The following is an 18,982-nucleotide window of genomic DNA, read 5'->3' on the forward strand; positions in this document are numbered from 1 at the left end:
GAGTTAGTTATATTCCTAAGGAAACTACCAATACCACTACCGTATTGTCTTGTGTATGGCAATTGTTTTTTATTAATCAACATTTAATATAGTAAAAAAAATTATTAAACATTTTTGCACATCATTTATAAGAGAAAGAATGAATTAAAACTACTATACTAAACATTAAACGTTTTTCAATTTTATTAAGCTTGCTTCAAATCTAAAACATGACTAACATTATCACCATCCAAATCGATAAGTCTACCTAATTGATCTGTAATATAAATTTTCAAAGAATAAATACGCTCTTTTCGGTATATCAAGAGATTGTCTTTCTTTAGGAATTTCTACGATCAAACAGCCTGGTTCAGTATTAGGTGCAAATGGCCATATTACATTCGATCGAACTCCATTAACGATTGAACTATCGACTAAGGAACAATGGACTTGGATTTTATCCACATTTCTTGTAATATTAGGAACTTTCATGCCTTTATTAATTTTATATGATAATATAACATCATTTTCGAAACCTAAAATAATACTTAAATCACTATAAAATTTAAATTCATAATTATTCAATCTCATTGTTGCAGGATTAGATGAAACTGTTATTGGACAATTTTCTCTAGAAGCATTAAAGTAATGACTTAGAAAATAATTGAAACACTCGTCATTATACATACCATTGGGTGTCACAACATTTATCCATGGTTCATCTTAGTTTTTCTAAACTCAAATGTATTGTCTTTAAATTTATCACTAATATTATTGCCATGAATACCATAAATTACACTGTGTTCAGGCAATTTCATAATCATAATTACGATCTAATCGGATTACTTGTATAAGATTGTTCAATTTCACTTTTATTACCTTCAATAATAATCAAACCCATTTAATAGAATAGTTTTTTTAAGAACAAAATTTTCTTTTGATAAGGACAAAATTATTTTTAATTAAATTTTAAGATAATTTGATAAATTTTATTATATTCATTTTTCTTTAATATGTTATTTTTTAGTAAGGAATGTAACAAACTTACAGCCTCATGTATAACTTCATTATATCTGTTTCGAGTAGATCTACTACCTATTAGACTGTATAGTCGTTCAATCATATCATTTGCATTTAAAAACAATCCACTTCCTACTTGTGGTATTTCTATGTCCATTTTATGGATTTCAGCAACCTTTAACAATCTGCACCTAAAATCAACTAGTTTAACATATTCAGGTATTCCATGTCCTTTATTCCCACAATATTTTTGATTCAGTTCACCCGTTTTTTTTTGTTTTGTCCTGAAGGAATTCTGGATGATTTATGTAATGATTAGGCAATTCAAAGAAGTTTTTTTAGGATAATACTTTTTATAGTCTTCTTTAACTGTTTCAGCAGTTAAGTGTCAAGATTCAAAGTAAGATCATATACTTCCGGTGATTTATCAGGAGTTTTATTTTTGATATTTCTAATGGCTCAGTACCTTGAAGTTCTGATGGTGCTGACAATAGTTCAGTACCTTCAAGTTGCGATAATGGTGCTGGTAAAGTGTTTATTAACTTTTGGTCTAATCTTACAAATAGCCATTTCAAACTATCATCATTTTCTTTTAGTTTTACAACAACTAGAGTATTTAACTCTTCAGCATGTTCATTAGATTTTTCTTTTATTAATGTATTCTGTATGTCCTTTCGTCTTAGTATTTCCCTGTTTTTAACTATATTTGTTAACAACTTGTTTAATCTTGAACATCCATTTATATACATCAAATTATATATAAGAAACAATTATTATTATACAATAACTTTTGACAACTCTTTTCCATAAACAGCACCAATAATTAACTCGCCCGATTTTCCAGATAATTCATACGTAATAGGAGTTGTCTGTTCAATTGTATCAATTTGAAATATCTCCGTTGTATAATTCGGAAAAGACTTTTCATAAAAGAAAAATTGTTTTCTTATTAATTCTAACCGAATCACCTACATGAAATTTATGGTTCATTGTTTGAGGTTCTATGTCTGGAAACAGATTTTTATGCACCTTGTTTTCATTTCCTTTTCTACTAGCTTCTATTGGTTTCATTTTGATTGATCTGTGATATGAATTATTATAATTGTCAGCGAATGACGGTAATACATCTATCCAACGTTTAGTATTGCTGTAAGTAAAATATTTCCATAATTTCTCTTTAATAGCTCTATTAAATCGTTCCGCTATATGAGCTTCAATTCACTTTCAGATGAAAACCAATTAATTTCATGACTTTTTAAAAATACTTCAACGTTTTTCATAACAAATTCATTACCTTTATCTGTTTGTAACTTTTTAGGTTTTCTGTTTTTAAATAAATCCGTAAAAGTATTAATCATTTCCTTACCTATTTTATTTTTAAAGGGATACACAAAGCCTATTTACTAAAACAATCAATAACTGTAAGAATGCACTTAAAATTATTATTTTTCTTTTTATACTGTTGCATATCAACTAAATCGGCTTGCCACTGTTCATCAATACCATATATATATAAACGCTTCTTATTTCAAATAAAAAGGGTGGTGTAAAGAATAAATATTTAGTTTTTGCAATATTTCTTTTATTTTAGCTTTTGAAACAGTATACGCATTTTCTTTTAATTTTCTATGTAAATCAACAATCCCTGAAAAATTAGAGTAATATAATTCTAAAACCTTATCTTCCAAAAGCTTATATTCGATTTGCTTGTACGCAGCTTTTTGCTCTACCCAAGGTTTTGTTCATTGCTTCCCTTTTTTAAAAACGATTTTTCTTGCAACCACATTGCTCACTGCAACCACAAATACCTTTACATTGGCACATCATTTCTTTTTTAAACTGCTCGAGTCATGGAAGTAGTTGCCGTAACCTTTTTACATCGCATACAATAAATATGACTATAAATTCATTTCCATTTATAACAGACTGAAGTTATTAGATAAATTCTCTAAATAATAAATATCACTAAAAAGAAAACAAAACCCAATAACTAACTTTTTTACATCGCTTATAATTAATCTTCCTTTTTTAAAATTCATTTCTATTTGTAAGAGAGTGAAATTTCCTCAGGCTTGACTATTTTGAAATTTCGAATGTTTGTTTAATAAAATCAGCTCCAAATAAATGGCTGACATTGCAGAAGTGAATAAAAGTTGTTTACAATGTAAATCCAAATTCATCAAAGTCAAAAATCAATTACCGCGTTATACAATTAATGGAATACGCGCATTAGCAAAATTATTTACTATAAAAGCTGGGGGAAAAGATGAACTATTCAATAAAATAAATAATCATCTTAATAATAAAATATTACTTGAAGATAATCTGATTGAGTTAGAGCGCAATGCAAAGCGTCGATATGATAAGAAACCCTACACATTTAGTATTAATCCTGATTTAAGGACAGGGTTAGAAAATGAAATAATAGAAAAGAATAAAACCATTTCAGATTTACGTAATCAGTTTAACACTATGAGAAATAAAGATATTATTGAACCTCAAAAATTCTTAAAATCAAAACAGATTTCAACTGCTGGAAATTATAATGATGTGAAGAATAAAGTAAAAAATTATTTCGATAAACAAGTTCAGATTAATAAGAAAGTGAATGAGGAAACTCAACAAGTAGTTAGAGATTTGAGTGGTAGAAGTAACGTAGAAGTAACGTTAAAAAAGATCAGAGTATTGACATTTCGAGATTATTTACAAAAAGGAAAAAAAACAAGAGAAGTTCCCGATATCCCAAAGTATATGTTTAAAGAAGAAGAACACGATACTAATCCAAGTATTCAATGGACTAGAGAAAATTCCCTTGTAGTTAATATTTCAATGAATGCAAACAGAGCTGATTTTGGACTACTTTTTGACTCTATTGTTAGAGATTTAAAAAGCAGAATGAATGAAAGAGATAGTTACAGAGTTCAGTTTACAGGGCGTGTAATATTTTATTCTCAGAAGGTTAATGAAGAACTCGAATCTTTTCATTATCATAGTTATTCCTGGATTTTTAATAACATTAGTGATATTGATCAAAGCCATCTAAACAGTAATCACAGAAATATACATATATTAGTTATAGAGAATACACCCAGATCAGGCTTACAATTTGTGAGATTAGACGGAATTGATTATCGAATGACCAGATTACCCAATTATGTAGGAGGTACTTATAAAGAATTATCAGAACTTGTAAAAAAATATAAAATATGTATTAATTTAAAAAATAATGATAGTAAATGTTTTCCTTGGTCAATACTCGCATATCTTCACCCAGTTAATGATAAACATGTAGATAGACTATCAAAATATAAACCATATGAAAATGAATTCAACTTTAATGGGGTTACTAATATTCTTATGGATATTCAAGATATTTATAAATTTGAGTTCAGTAACATTTCTTTTGCAATTAGAAGACAAAGAAAATTTTGCCACCTTTGTTTGAAATTAATTAAAAAAAACTTTCAACAAAATAAGTTTTTCAAAGAAAAGTAAAGAACTCCATCAAACAAAAAATTAGCAAAAATAAAATCAAATAACTTACCAAGCGTAAAACTACCACAAATCAGCATCGATAAATAAATGAAACCCAAAACGAACAGAAATTACAATAAATAACCGAGTCAAACTCAAACTGAGCAGAAATTAACATAAGTTGGGCTCAAAACCCCCTATACCTTCCCAAGGCCAGAATATAATTTGTAGTTTACCGAAAAAAATAAAAATGTTTTACTTTTATAACTTTAATAAATCAAATAATATTAGCATTTTGATTACTAAATATCAGTATATGTATATTAAACTGACAATGCACATTCGTTTGTATTTTTTTTGAGTAAAGTGCAAATTATATTCTGGCCTTGGGAATGTATAGAGGGTTTTGATCCCAACGTATGTTAATTTTTGCTCGTTTTGGGTTTGACTCGGTTATTTATTGTAATTTCTGTTCGTTTTGGGTTTCATTTATTTATCGATGCTGATCTGTAGTTTCACGCTTGGTAGATTATTTGATTTTATTTTTGCTCATTTTTTGTTTAATGGAGTTCTTTACTTTTCTTTGAAAACTTATTTTGTGGGAAGTTTTTTTAATCAATTTCTGTTCGTTTTGTATTGAAATAGTCGTATCAGGGAAAAAGAAAATGATACTTTAAATCTTTTCGTTTGTTTAAGACTTTATAGTTTGGCCTGCTATTTGTATGCTGGAGAAAAATTTTCAGCAATTTTTAACAACACACATCCTTTTAAAAATCTGGACACAAATAATTGTGTTTAGTTTAGTTTTATACCTTCTCTAGTTGACCTGAAATAGAAAACTTGATATCATTCGCAAAAAAATCTGTTTAATTTCTTTTATAGCTTGGATACACTTGCGCTATTTTGATTTGGTTAAATTTTGAGAGTAGAAGTAGCCCCGAAAGTTTGAACCACAGTTTATAGAATTATCCAGTAAGTTTATCGCAGATCATTTCTGGTCATCGTGAACAAAAAGCTCCTCCCACTTCTTTCTGCCTTAGCTTGTTTAGCCTGTTTCTTTCCACTCGCATCCCTGTCCGGGTTTTTATAATGGGAGAGATAGAGAATGATCATACTGCTATATTCTGTCTACTGTGGTTTGAACATAATACCCTCAGTTGTTCTTGGGATACTGCTGAGATGCCTTATTAGGAATCAGCATTAACACAGTGCATTTTGATTTAATCTTAAGGCAACATTTCGTTTTTAAACTTAATGGGCGAATGGGGGGGTGGGCGTGGGAGGGTATTAGTTGCCATCCAATCACATTCAACTATTAAAGAAGACACCAGCCCTTTCTATTTTCAATCGAATGAGCCCTTTTCGAAGTTCCCACGACAACTCCTTCGATACGAAGTGCCCTGGTGTAAACAACAACAACAAAAAAAATAATACATTATACCCACATCGATCTTTACTATAAAAATGTCAAGCCTTCCGATCACTTTCGACTATTAAAAAGGGCACTAGGCCTTTCGATTTCCAATCGAATGAGCCCTTTTTGAAACGACAACGCTTTCTATTAACACCTTATATGCCTCTAGGGCATAAAGTGCAACACTTAACCTAAGGTCTGTAAGGGTGGTTGTCATCCTCCAAGACCTAATTTCCAGAACTTTCGATTACGTTAAAAAAAATGGCTATCTCAAAATTTTGATTGGATGCGTTTGGGGAAATGGTTGGCGTGAGAGCAGCGTTAGTCGCTCTCCAATCACTTTCAACTATTAAAAATGGCACAAACCTTTTCAATTCCCAAACAAATGAGCCCTTTTGAAATTTTTACAATAACACTTTCAACAAAAACCTTATATGCCCCCAGGGCATAACTTACAACCCTTGCCCTGAGGGATTGAGGGGTGTCATTCTCAAAGACCTAATTTCCAGAACTTTCTACTACGTTGAACCAAATTGCTATCTGAAATTTTAATTGGATGTGTTTGGAGGAATGGTGGGCGTGAGAGGGGGGTTAGTTACCCTCCAATCTCTTTCGACTATTAAAAAGAGCACTAACCCTCTCAATTTCCAATGGAATGAGCCCCTTTTGAAGTTTTACGACAACTCTATCTATAAAAACCTAATATGCCCCCAGGGCATAACTTACAACATTTTCCCTGGGGGCTCTAGGGGGTTTGTTATTCTTAAATACATGATTTCCAGACATTTCAACTGTGTTGAACAAAATGGCTATCTCTAAACTTCTATTTAATGTTTTTGGGGAAATGGTGGGCGTGAGAGGGGGGTTAATTACTCTCCAGTCACTTTCGACTATTAAAAAGGACAATTTCAATTTCCAATCAAATGAGCCCTTTTCGAAATTTCTAAAACAGCTTTCTATATAAACCTTATATGCCCCCAGGGCATAACGTACAACCCTTGGACTGAGGGCTATGAGGGTGTTATCATCCTAAAAGTCCTAATTTCAAGAACTTTCAACTACGTTGAACAAAATGGATATCTAAAAATTTTGATTGGATGTGTTTTGGAAAACGATGGGCATGAGAGGGGCGTTAGTCGTTCTCCAATTACTTTCAACTATTAAAAATGGCACTAGCCCTTTCAATTTCCCATTGAGTGAGCCCTCTAGAAGGTTCTACGACAACGCTTTCAATAAAAACCTTATATGGGCATAACTTACAATCCTTGTCCTGAGGGCTGTGGGGGGGCTGTTATCCTTAAAGACCTAATTTCCAGAACTTTCAACTACGTTGAATAAAATGGCTATCTAAAAATTTTGATTGGATGTGTTTTGGGAAAAGGTGAGCGTGAGAGGGGGGGGGGGGTTGTTGCCCTCAAATCACTTTCGACTATTAAAAAGGGCACTAGCCATTTGAATTTCCAATCGAATGAGCCCTTTTTCAAGTTTCTACGACATAGTTTTCAATAAAAACCTTATATGCCCCCAGGACATAACTTACAACCCTTACCCTGAAGACTGTGGAGGGAGTGTCCTGCTCAAAGGTATGATAACCTGAACTTTGAACTGCGTAGAACAAAATGGCTATCTCAAAATTTTTATTGGATGTGTTTGGGGAAATGGTGGGCATGAGAGGGGGGTTACTTGCCCTCCAATCACCTTCGACTATTAAAAAGGTCACTAGTCCTTTCAATTTCCAATCGAATGAGCATTTTTTGAAGATTCTACGACAAAGCTTTATATAAAAACCTTATATGCCCCAAGGGCATAACTTACAACCCTTGCCCTGAGGACTCTGAGGGGGTTGTCATCCTCAAAAACCTAATTTACAGAACTTAAAACTACGTTGAATAAAATGAATATCTCAAAATTGTTATTGGATGTGTTTGGGGAACGGGTCGGCATGAGAGGGGGGTCAGTTGCCCTCCAATCACTTTCGACTATTAAAAAGGGCACTAGCCCTTTGAATTTCCAATCGAATGAGCCTTTTATGAAGTTTCTACGACAACGCCTTCTATAAAAACCTTGCCCCCAGGGCATAACTTACAACCCTTGCCCTGAAGGCCGTGGGGGAGTGTCCTCCTCAAAAAAATAATTTGTATCTGGAAATCAACTACGCTGAACAAAATGGCTATCTCAAAATTTTGATTGGATGTGTTTTATGTAATGGTGGGCGTTGAAGGGGTGCTAGTCGCCTTCCAATCCCTTTCGACCATTAAAAAGCGCACAAGCCACTCCAATTACCAATTAATTGGGCCTTTTTTGAAGTTTCTATGACAACTCCTTCGATTCGAAGTGCCCTGCTCTAAAGAAAAAAAAATACATAGTGCCAACATCGTTCTTATATGCCCTCAGGGCATAACTTAAAGCCCTTACCCCGAGGGTTGTGGGGGAGGGGCCTCCTCAAAAACATATTTTCTATCTTGAAATCAACTACGCTGAACAAAATGGCTATCTCAAAATTAAATTGGATGTGTTTGGGGGAATGATGGGCGTTGGGGGGGGGGGCTAGTTGCCTTCCAATCACTGTCGACTATTAAAAAAGGCACTAGCCACTCCCAATTTCCAATCGAATGAGCCTTTTCAAATTTTCCACGACTATTTCTTCGATACGAAGTGTACTGGTATGGAAACCAAAAAAACAAAAAAACATTGTGCCAACATCGTTGTTTACTTAGGCAGCGCTATTGCGCTGCGGTTGATTCAACTAACATTTAGGCAATATAAAAGACGAAAATTTGCAACTCAAGACTTTGAATGAACCCAGTTATTGAATACTCTCAGACAAATCTAGTGAATGATCCGGAAGCAGTTATTTTATTCTGTATAAATTTGCTAGTTTAACTTTAATGGTTTAGATATGTGCTGATAACGATTGCTGTTTATGGGGTCGAAATATCCAGATTTTTGTATCTATTTTCACTGTCTTATATGCCCCCCAGGGCATAACTTACAACCCTTGCCCTGAGGGCTCTGAGGGGGTTGTCATCCTCAAAACCTAATTTACAGAACTTAAAACTACGTTTAATACAATGACTGTCTCAAAATTTTGATTGGATGTGTTTGGGGAAAAGGTGGGCATGAGAGGGGGGTTAGTTGCCCTCCAATCACTTTCGACTATTAAGAAGGGCACTAGCCCTTTCAATTTCCAATCGAATGAGCCATTTTTGAAGTTTCTACGACCACGCGTTATATAAAAACCTTAAATGACCCCAGGGCATAACTTACAACCCGTGCCCTGAGGACTCTGAGGGGGTTGTCATCCTCAAAAACCTAATTTACAGAACTTAAAACTACGTTGAATAAAATGACTATCTCAAAATTGTTATTGGATGTGTTTGGGGAACGGGTCGGCATGAGAGGAGGTTCAGTTGCCCTCCAATCACTTTCGACTATTAAAAAGGGCACTAGCCCTTTGAATTTTCCAATCGAATGAGCCTTTTTTGAAGTTTCTACGACAACGCCTTCTATAAAAACCTTCCCCAGGGCATAACTTACAACCCTTGCCCTGAAGGCCGTGGGGGAGTGTCCTCCTCAAAAACATATTTTCTATCTTGAAATCAACTACGCTGAACAAAATGGATATCTCCAAATTTTGATTGGATGTGTTTCGGGAAATGGTGGGTGTGGAAGGGGTGTTAGTTCCCTTCCAATCACTTTTGACCATTAAAAAGGGCACAAGCCATTCCAATTTCCAATTGAATGAGCCCTTTTCGAAGTTTCTACGACAACTTCTTCGAGACGAAATGCCCCGCTATAAAGAAAAAAAAAATACATAGTGCCAACATCGTTCTTATATGCCTTCAGGGCATAACTTAAAGCCCTTACCCCGAGGGTTGTGGGGGGTGGCCTCCTCAAAAATATATTTTCTATCTTGAAATCAACTACGCTGAACAAAATGGCTATCTCAAAATTAAATTGGATGTGTTGCCTTCCAATCACTGTCGACTATTAAAAAAGGCACTAGCCACTCCCAATTTCCAATTGGCTAGTTGCCTTCCAATCACTGTCGACTATTAAAAAAGGCACTAGCCACTCCCAATTTCCAATCGAATGAGCCTTTTTCGAATTTTCCACGACTACTCCTTCGATACGAAGTGTCCTGGTATGGAAACCAAAAAAACAAAAAACATTGTGCCAACATCGTTATTTACTTAGGCAGCGCTATTGCGCTGCGTTTGATTCAACTAACATTTATGCAATATAAAAGACGAAAATTTGCAACTCAAGACTTTGAATGAACCCAGTTATTGAACACTCTCAGACAAATCTAGTGAATGATCCGGAAGCAGTTATTTTATTCTGTATAAATTTGCTAGTTTAACTTTAATGGTTTAGATATGTGCTGATAACGATTGCTGTTTATGGGGTCGAAATATCCAGATTTTGTATCTATTTTCACTGTCTTATATGCCCCCCAGGGCATAACTTACAACCCTTGCCCTGAGGGCTCTGAGGGAGTTGTCATCCCCAAAACCTAATTTACAGAACTTAAAACTACGTTGAATAAAATGGCTGTCTCAAAATTTTTATTGGATGTGTTGGGGGAAAAGGTGGGCATGAGAGGAGGGTTAATTGCCCTCCAATCACTTTCGACTATTAAAAAGGGCACTAGCCCTTTTAATTTCTAATGGAATGAGCCTTTTTTGAAGTTTTTGCGACAACGCTTTCTATAAAAACCTTATATGCCCCCAGGGCATAACTTACAACCCTTGCCCTGAGCACTCTGAGGGGGTTGTCATCCTCAGAAACCTAATTTACAGAACTTAAAACTACGTTGAATAAAATGGCTATCTCAAAATTGTTATTGGATGTGTTTGGGGAAAGGGTCGGCATGAGAGGAGGGTTAGTTGCCCTCCAATCACTTTCGACTATTAAAAAGGGCACTGGCCCTTTGAATTTCCAATCGAATGAGCCTTTTTTGAAGTTTCTACGACAACCCCTTCTATAAAAACCTTCCCCAGGGCATAACTTACAACCCTTGCCCTGAAGGCCGTGGGGGAGTGTCCTCCTCAAAAAAATAATTTGTATCTGGAAATCAACTACGCTGAACAAAATGGATATTCCAAAATTTTGATTGGATGTTTTTCGGGAAATGGTGGGTGTTGAAGGGGTGTTAGTTGCCTTCCAATGACTTCTGACTATTAAAAAGGGCACAAGCCACTCCAATGTCCAATTGAATGAGCCCTTTTCGAAGTTTCTACGACAACTTCTTCGATACGAAGTGCCCCGCTATAAAGAAAAAAATAATAATACATAGTGCCAACATCATTCTTATATGCCCTCAGGGCATAACTTAAAATCTTACCCCGAGGGTTTTGGGGGAGTGGCCTCCTCAAAAACATATTTTCTATCTTGAAATCAACTACGCTGAAGAAAATGGTTATCTCAAAATTAAATTGGATGTGTTTGGGGGAAGGATGGGCGTTGGGGGGGGGGGCTAGTTGCCTTCCAATCACTGTCGACTATTAAAAAAGGCACTAGTCACTCCCAATTTCCAATCGAATGAGCCTTTTTTCGAATTTTCCACGACTACTACTTCGATACGAAGTGTCCTGGTATGGAAACCAAAAAAAAAACATTGTGCCAACATCGTTATTTACTTAGGCGGCGCTAATGCGCTGCCTTTGATTCAACTCACATTTAGGCAATATTAAAGACGAAAATTTGCAACTCAAGACTTTGAATGAACCCAGTTATTGAACACTCTCAGACAAATCTAGTGAATGATCCGGAAGCAGTATTTTATTCTGTATAAATTTGCTAGTTTAACTTTAATGGTTTAGATATGTGCTGATAACTATTGCTGTTTATGTGGTCGAAATATCCAGATTTTTGTATCTATTTTCACTGTCTTATATGCCCCCAGGGCGTAACTTACAACCCTTACCCAGGGGACTCTGAGGGAGTTGTCATCCTCAAAGACGTAATTTACAGAACTTAAAACTACGTTTAATAAAATGGCTATCTCAAATTTTGATTGGATGTATTTGGGGAAAAGGTGGGCATGAGAGGGGGGTTAGTTGCCCTCCAATCACTTTCGACTATTAAAAAGGGCACTAGCCCTTTGAATTTCCAATCGAATGAGCCTTTTTTGAAGTGAAGGCCGTGGGGGAGTGTCCTCCTCAAAAAAAATAATTTCTATCTGGAAATCAACTACGCTTAACAAAATGGATATCTCAAAATTTTGATTGGATGTTTTTCGGCAAATAGTGGGTGTGGAAGGGGTGTTAGTTGCCTTCCAATCCCTTTCAACTATTAAAAAGGGCAAAAGTCACTCCAATTTCCGATTGAATGAGCCCTTTACGAAGTTTCTACGACAACTTCTTCGATACGAAGTGCCCCGCTCTTAAGAAAAAAAAATAATACATTTGTGCCAACATCGTTCTTATATGCCCTCAGGGCATAACTTAAAACTCTTGCCCCGAGGGTTGTGGGGGAATGTCCTCCTCAAAAACATATTTTCTATCTTGAAATCAACTACGCTGAACAAAATAGCTATCTCAAAATTTTGATTGTATGTGTTTGAGGGAATGATGGACGTTGGGGGGGGGGCTTGTTACCCTCCAATCACTGTCGACTATTAAAAAACACACTAGCCACTCCCAATTTCCAGTCGAATGAGCCCTTTTTGAATTTTCCACGACTACTCCTTCGATACGAAGTGCCCTGGTATGGAAACCAAAAAAAAAAAAAAACATTTCGCCAACATCGTTCTTTACTTAGCCAGCGCTATTGCGCTGCCTTTGATTCAACTCACATTTAGGCAATATTTAAGACGAAAATTTGCAACTCAAGACTTTGAATGAACCCAGTTATTGAACAATTCCAGACAAATCTAGTGAATGAACCGGAAGCAGTTATTTTGTTCTTTATAAATTTGCTAGTTTAACTTTAATAGTTTTGATATGTGCTTATAACGATTGCTGTATATGGTTTCGAAATATCCAGATTTTTGTATCTATTTTCACTGTCTAATAAATGGACTTATCCCATTTGAACGTCTGTTTGTCCTTTATGTTTATAGCTAGAAGAAGTCTATAGCCTATTTTTAATTTTTGTTTTGTTTCTTTTTAGTCCGAGGGTCCATGCTCTTGTATCGGAAAAGACTGCTGCCCACTTGCCTACCTGTGAGATAAACCCAACCAAAAGTATTCACAGTACTCTAAAAAAGTACATGACTGTGAGTAATCTTTATCATAGAAATGTTTACATATATATGTATATATATATATATATATATATATATATAGATATAGATATATATATATATATATATATATATATATATATATATATATATATATATATATATATATATATATATATATATATATATTTGTGTGTGTTTGTTGTGATTCTTCTCATGTCTTATATCTACTAAATATATCACACACAAGAAAAAGCCTTAGGCGTTTTCTTTCCAGGAGGCTAGTAAAAACCGAACCACTTCTTTGAAGCTGTCGCTCTTTACTAGGACTAGCACAGGAAAAATAGAGACACATAAGTGGTACACTAGTTGAAATATAATGTTTTTGGATTTTCAAAATAGTGGGCGAAAAACAGTTAGTGAAGTGGTTTGGACCATGCTGATTGCAATGGCGCGCTTTTCATTTCGATCTGTCGACATTGTCGACGGAAAAGATACGAAAAATGGAGTCATTTGTAAAAAAAGGGGGGCGAGATATTACTTTAGTGTTATTAAGAAGACTTTATAAAAAGGGAGTAGATTAGAAGCATTAGGTTTCGTATTAGCTCTTATACAGCTTCTACAATGCCCCAGTATCTCGCTAGTGCCCCAAAGAAAAAGCAAGAAAAAAGAGATACAATAGGGATTTTTTTTTCTTTTTTTTTTCCATTTTGGAGCTGAAGGACTGAAAAGCACCGGTTAAGATTTTTGATTTTGGTGATTCCAATGGTATACTATTATTTCAAGTAAACATCATTTTCCAAGGCTTTCAAGTTGTTTTTCGAAATCTGCACACGTTCACTTTCGTCATCACTTTTTACTTTTAAGCTTAATATGGATAATATCGTTCCTGAAGCAGTATCAAGCAGCAATTGGTTAAGTGATCCATGCACGAGGAGCGACTCTTTTCAAGGGCAGAAGGTCCTAGGTGCTTGCGATCTGGCCCCAGCGAATTAAAAAGAGTGTAGCGTGTATTTTACTAGACAAAGGACACTTAAAGTGTTCTTTCTTGTTTAGTATTAATTAAAAAACTTTCCACAAAATAAGTTTTTCAAAGAAAAGTAAAGAACTTGATTAAACCAAAAATGAGCAAAATAAAATCAAATAATCTACCAAGCGTGAAACTACCACAAATCAGCATCGATAAATAAATGAAACCCAAAACGAACAGATATTACAATAAATAACCAAGTCAAACTCAAAACGAGCAGAAATTACAAGAGTAGTCTCAAAACCCCTATGCCTTCCCAAGGCCAGAACATAATTTGCACTTTACTGAAAAAATATAAATGTTTTAATTTTTATAACTTTAATAAATCATATTAACATTTTGATTACTAAATATCAGTATAAGTATATTAAACTGACAATAATAATAATAATAATTTATTACAAACCCGCTATAAAAAAGAAGCATGAAGAAGCGGAGCAAAACAAAAGAAAAGAGAAAATAAAAACGAACACAAATCAACCGAACATAATAATCTACTAAATACAAACAAATCACACTTCAACTATCAAGCAAGAAAGTCGCTGGGAAATCAAATAATAGTGCCCTGTGTTTCACGAGAGCTTGTTTTTCAAAATTCGGCATGAACTCAACAGGATCAGGTATATGATACTTTTCTAGCAGACCAGTGTTACGGAGGTAAAGTGGCAGACCAAGCAGAAACTTTAAATATTTGCAAAAGCCTGAACGGATTCGCAACATATCCGAATTCGATAGCCAATGCCAAACGGGTGAGATGTAGTGAGCAAAGGGAACAGCGACGGCACGATACAACCTAGCAAGGATATGCTTATTAAATTTAAACTTCAGGGCTGCAAGTTTAGCATACCCAGACCGAAAACCCGACAGAACCTGGTCAACAAAAAGAGCACGCGAGCTTCTGAGGTCGCTTCCATATGTGATACCTAGGTACTTCAACTTGCGGCTTGGAAGTACTACTTGCCCTGCAACGGTAACACGGGTAGCCTCGCGACGGGCAACTTCAGACGGCGCACGCGGGGGTTCAAATACAAGAAATTCTGTTTTAGCAGGGTTAATAACCAGACCAATATTAGTATAACCTCGACTTAGGAGATCGATATTAGCTTGAAGGTTACAAAGCGATGTGCTCACCAGTAATATGTCGTCTGCGTAGCACAGTAGGCTCACATCCATACATTCAGTGTTAAAACCACCGTTAATCTTTTTTGTTACCGACGAGGTTAGTGAATTGAAGAGTACAGGGCTTAAAACCGACCCTTGACGCAGTCCCCGGTGAAGCTTAATCGGTTTCGACAGGAGTTCACTACTCAACTTAACACGGATAAGGCTACTCGAATACCAGTGCCATAGGACGGCCGCTACATGTGGGTTCACACCTTGGTGCAGCAGGTTCAAAATTAACTTTGAGTGAATTACCGAATCGAACGCCGCGGACACATCTACTGCACAAATTAAAAGAGTCCGTGATTGATTCTGAGCTTTCGATACTATACGCGTAAGAAGGCGATGTGCAAATGCACAACCGAGGTGGCGACGGAACCCGAATTGTCGATTGTCAATTTTACACTTTCGTAACAGCTCAGGTAACAGAAGTCTCTCTAACACTTTGCTTAATGCACTAGAAACTGTTATAGGCCTATAGCTAGAGCAGAGGTTACGATTTTTCCCTTCTTCAAGACATTAGACACAATACCTAGGGCAAACGACCTAGGGACTGCACCAGAATCAAGGCACATTTGATATAACAGCGTCAAGTGCTCAATGAGCAGAGGTGAGCCACAGCGGAGGTGTTCAGTCACAATTCCGTCGTGCCCGGGAGCCTTGCCCTTTCTCAGCTGCTTAATAACCTGGAGCACTTCGCCTATTGAGACGGTAAAATAGTTCCGTTGGCTCAAGAGGGACGCAAAAGCTCGTGAGAGCTCACTATCACTTTCGGTTGTTAGTTGGGCATGTTTAATCCCAAAAACTTCACTATAATGTTTTACCCACTGCTCCTCAGGTATGTTACTAGCAGGGTTTGTCACTGGTTTAGACTGTCTAAAAGACTTCCACATAGATACAGGATTATTTGCTGCTTCTTGGGAAGCAAGTTCAGCTTCGGCAGCTTTAAGATCACTTACAGACTTATTATAAGTTTTTTTCGTGTTGCGGAACTGCTCAAACACTACACCTGACCTAGGCCTCTCGCAATCGCGCCATAATCTCAGCCAAAACTTAGCACGAGCTTTGGCTTGCATTACTTTAGGAGAGCGACTCCATCCAGGCTTGCTGATTCCAGGTTTAAAACGGCGAGTGGGTACAGAAGCCTGCTCAGCCGTTTTCATTGCATGTATAATCTCAGTAAAATAAATGTCTAGTGCTACCAAATCACTCGAGCCATGCATCAAGAGCTGAAAGGGAACTTTTATCTTTCCGAGAATCTCATCACATGTTTGTTTATACTGGTCGGCGTTTATTTTATTCCACTCAGTCTTGGTAGCATAAATTTGGGGCTTATTCGGCCTACACGGGAAGAAGTTAGCCTTAAAGCACAAGCCAAGGTGATCACTTACTGTGTGCTCAGAGTCCACGGTGACTGGAGCACCTAGAGAGAAGTTACATAGCACATGGTCAATGTTTGTCGTTGAACCGGAATTATGGATGTACGTATATGTGTCAGTCTTTTCACAGAGATCATACCCAGCTGGGATTACTGAGAAGAAGATTTCGGAGAGCTTATTTGATGGGTTCGTTAAGTCGCACTGAAAGTCACCGCAGACTAGCACTCTTCGATTGCCCAGCCTAATAAGTAAGCGCGAGAGGCGGCCACAAGCTTCCGAGAACCTATTCACATTCATTTTCAGTTCAGTTCAGTTTTCAGTTCAATATGGGTTTTAATTAAAAAAAATATATATAAAAATACACTTAACTTATTTCCTTGTGCATTGATGCACGTTTGGGCCCGTAATAGTTGTACACTCTAAATACAGCGTGGCCTCCTGTCCTCTCCAATTTCCACCCCGAACCGCCATCAAATAACAATAAATTAACACAACTTCTCCTCCGCTCACACCCCTTGAAGTATCAAACTAAAATATGATAATTAATAATAATAGCGAAAAATTCTAAACATAATAATAATAATAAAATAAATCTAGTAAATAAATATTTAATCTTTTAGATTATTTTTCATATTCTTTTTGAAGGAGCCGAGAGACCTATATGACTTCAGCTCTTGCGGAAGTGCATTCCACTCTCTAGCACACGCAATTCTAGGAGAAAATTCTGACCTAGCTGTCGGTGTCGGGGGTATATAAGTGTCTGATGAAGATCGTGTATTCAAACTATGGATTTGTGATGCTAGTGTTAATAAGCCTTTAAATCGTGATGGGAGTGTTCCTGAAAAATATTTGAAACAAAAAACGGTGCAAGATAGTCTGTAAAGTGATGCCATTGATAGTCTGTTTGGTGCTGGGCCTAAAATTTGAAGTGCTTTATTGTGAACTGAGTTTAGTCTCTGTAAATGTGTCTTGAAATTAGATTGCCAAACCGTAGAACAATATTGAATGTGAGGCTTGATAACTGCATTGTAAATCAGGATCAGTATTTTTTGGGGGAAATGGTGACTGAGTTTTCTCAAGATTCCAAGGTTCCTTGAAAGCTTCGTCTCGACACTTGCTATGTGGTGTCTGAACGAGAGGTTTTCGTCGATTAGAACCCCTAGGTAACGAACGTGTCCTTTTTCTGGTCTCTTGATAAGTCCACGAGAGGTTTCAATACCAATCACATCAGGAGCCAGCGAATCTATACTTGAAAAAAACACTCGATTTGTCAATGTTGATGACTAGACGATTTGCGTCCATACAGAGGTACATTTCTTCAAGAATGGCTTGTAGCTTTGTTTTGAGAGACTGGATATTCCATTCAGAGCTGGCCATATGCGAATCATCCGCAAATGCCGTTAGTTATTCCTCGGCTTCTCCTAAAGACCCCAGCGTCGTTTGTGGGTGACATAGTTTGCAGTAATAAGGACTACAACTTGCAGGAGTCCGTACTTGCTGAAGATCGTTTATGTTAATAAGAAAAAGTACCGCTCCCAATTTACAGCCCTTTGGCACCCCACAGTTAACTACGACATCATGTGTATGGTTATTTCCTGTGTAAATTCGATGATTTTTCAGGTAAGACTTAAACCAATCTAGGACTTGGCCACGAACTCCAATATAATCCAGCGTTCCTAGTAATATTTCGTGGTGCTTGCTATCAAACGCTTTCTTAATATCTAGAAGCACTGCTGCAGGTAAAACACCTGAATCTAGGATTCTGTTTACGAATAAACTTAGTGAAGTAAGGGCGTCTTCGGTTGAATGGCCAGCCCTAAACCCGAATTGGTGGCTGTTAAAAAAGCCTTTGGCCTCTACATATTGGTAAAGCTGGTTTTTCATTGGCGTTTCAAAGACTTTCGAGAAAACTAATAAGATTGAGATTGGTCTATAATTTTATATGTCTGTATGATTTCCACCTTTGTGAAGAGGTATTATTTTTGCCTTTATTAACATTTCAGGAAAGATCCCTTTATCTAACGAAAGATTTATAAGGTAAGTTAGCGGCTCAGCAATGGTCTTCATTACTGCTTTCAGTGCCTTTGTGTGGACCAGGTCGAAACCTGAAGCAGAAGAGCCCTTCAAATTTTCTACGAGTAGTTCGAGCTCACCTGGTGTTACAGGACTCACTGCCATTAATTTCATACACTTCGAGCCAAAGCATTCTTTGTATGATTTAGATGGTATCCCGACAGAATTTGCTGTGGTATCGCCGATATTTGCGAAAAATGTACTTAGCGATGCGGCAACCTGTGTAGGTTCGGTAATTTCTTCATCATTCATGACCAATTTCA

At 36.2% G+C, this 18,982-nt stretch overlaps 1 protein-coding gene across 1 annotated transcript in view; it reads left to right on the forward strand.

Moving 5' to 3' along the window:
* The window catches only part of LOC148955321 (8-oxo-dGDP phosphatase NUDT18), a 210,832-nt gene that overhangs the window by 142,660 nt on the left and 49,190 nt on the right, over nucleotides 1–18,982 (forward strand). The window contains 1 exon segment of the mRNA XM_089101510.1: nucleotides 13,004–13,109. Coding sequence (XP_088957636.1) covers nucleotides 13,004–13,109 — 106 coding nt within the window.

The sequence above is a fragment of the Artemia sp. Qi Xiang Cuo genome, chromosome 2 (genome assembly GCF_049724085.1).
Source record: "Artemia sp. Qi Xiang Cuo chromosome 2, ASM4972408v1, whole genome shotgun sequence".
NCBI classification, from domain to species: Eukaryota; Metazoa; Arthropoda; class Branchiopoda; order Anostraca; family Artemiidae; genus Artemia; species Artemia sp. Qi Xiang Cuo.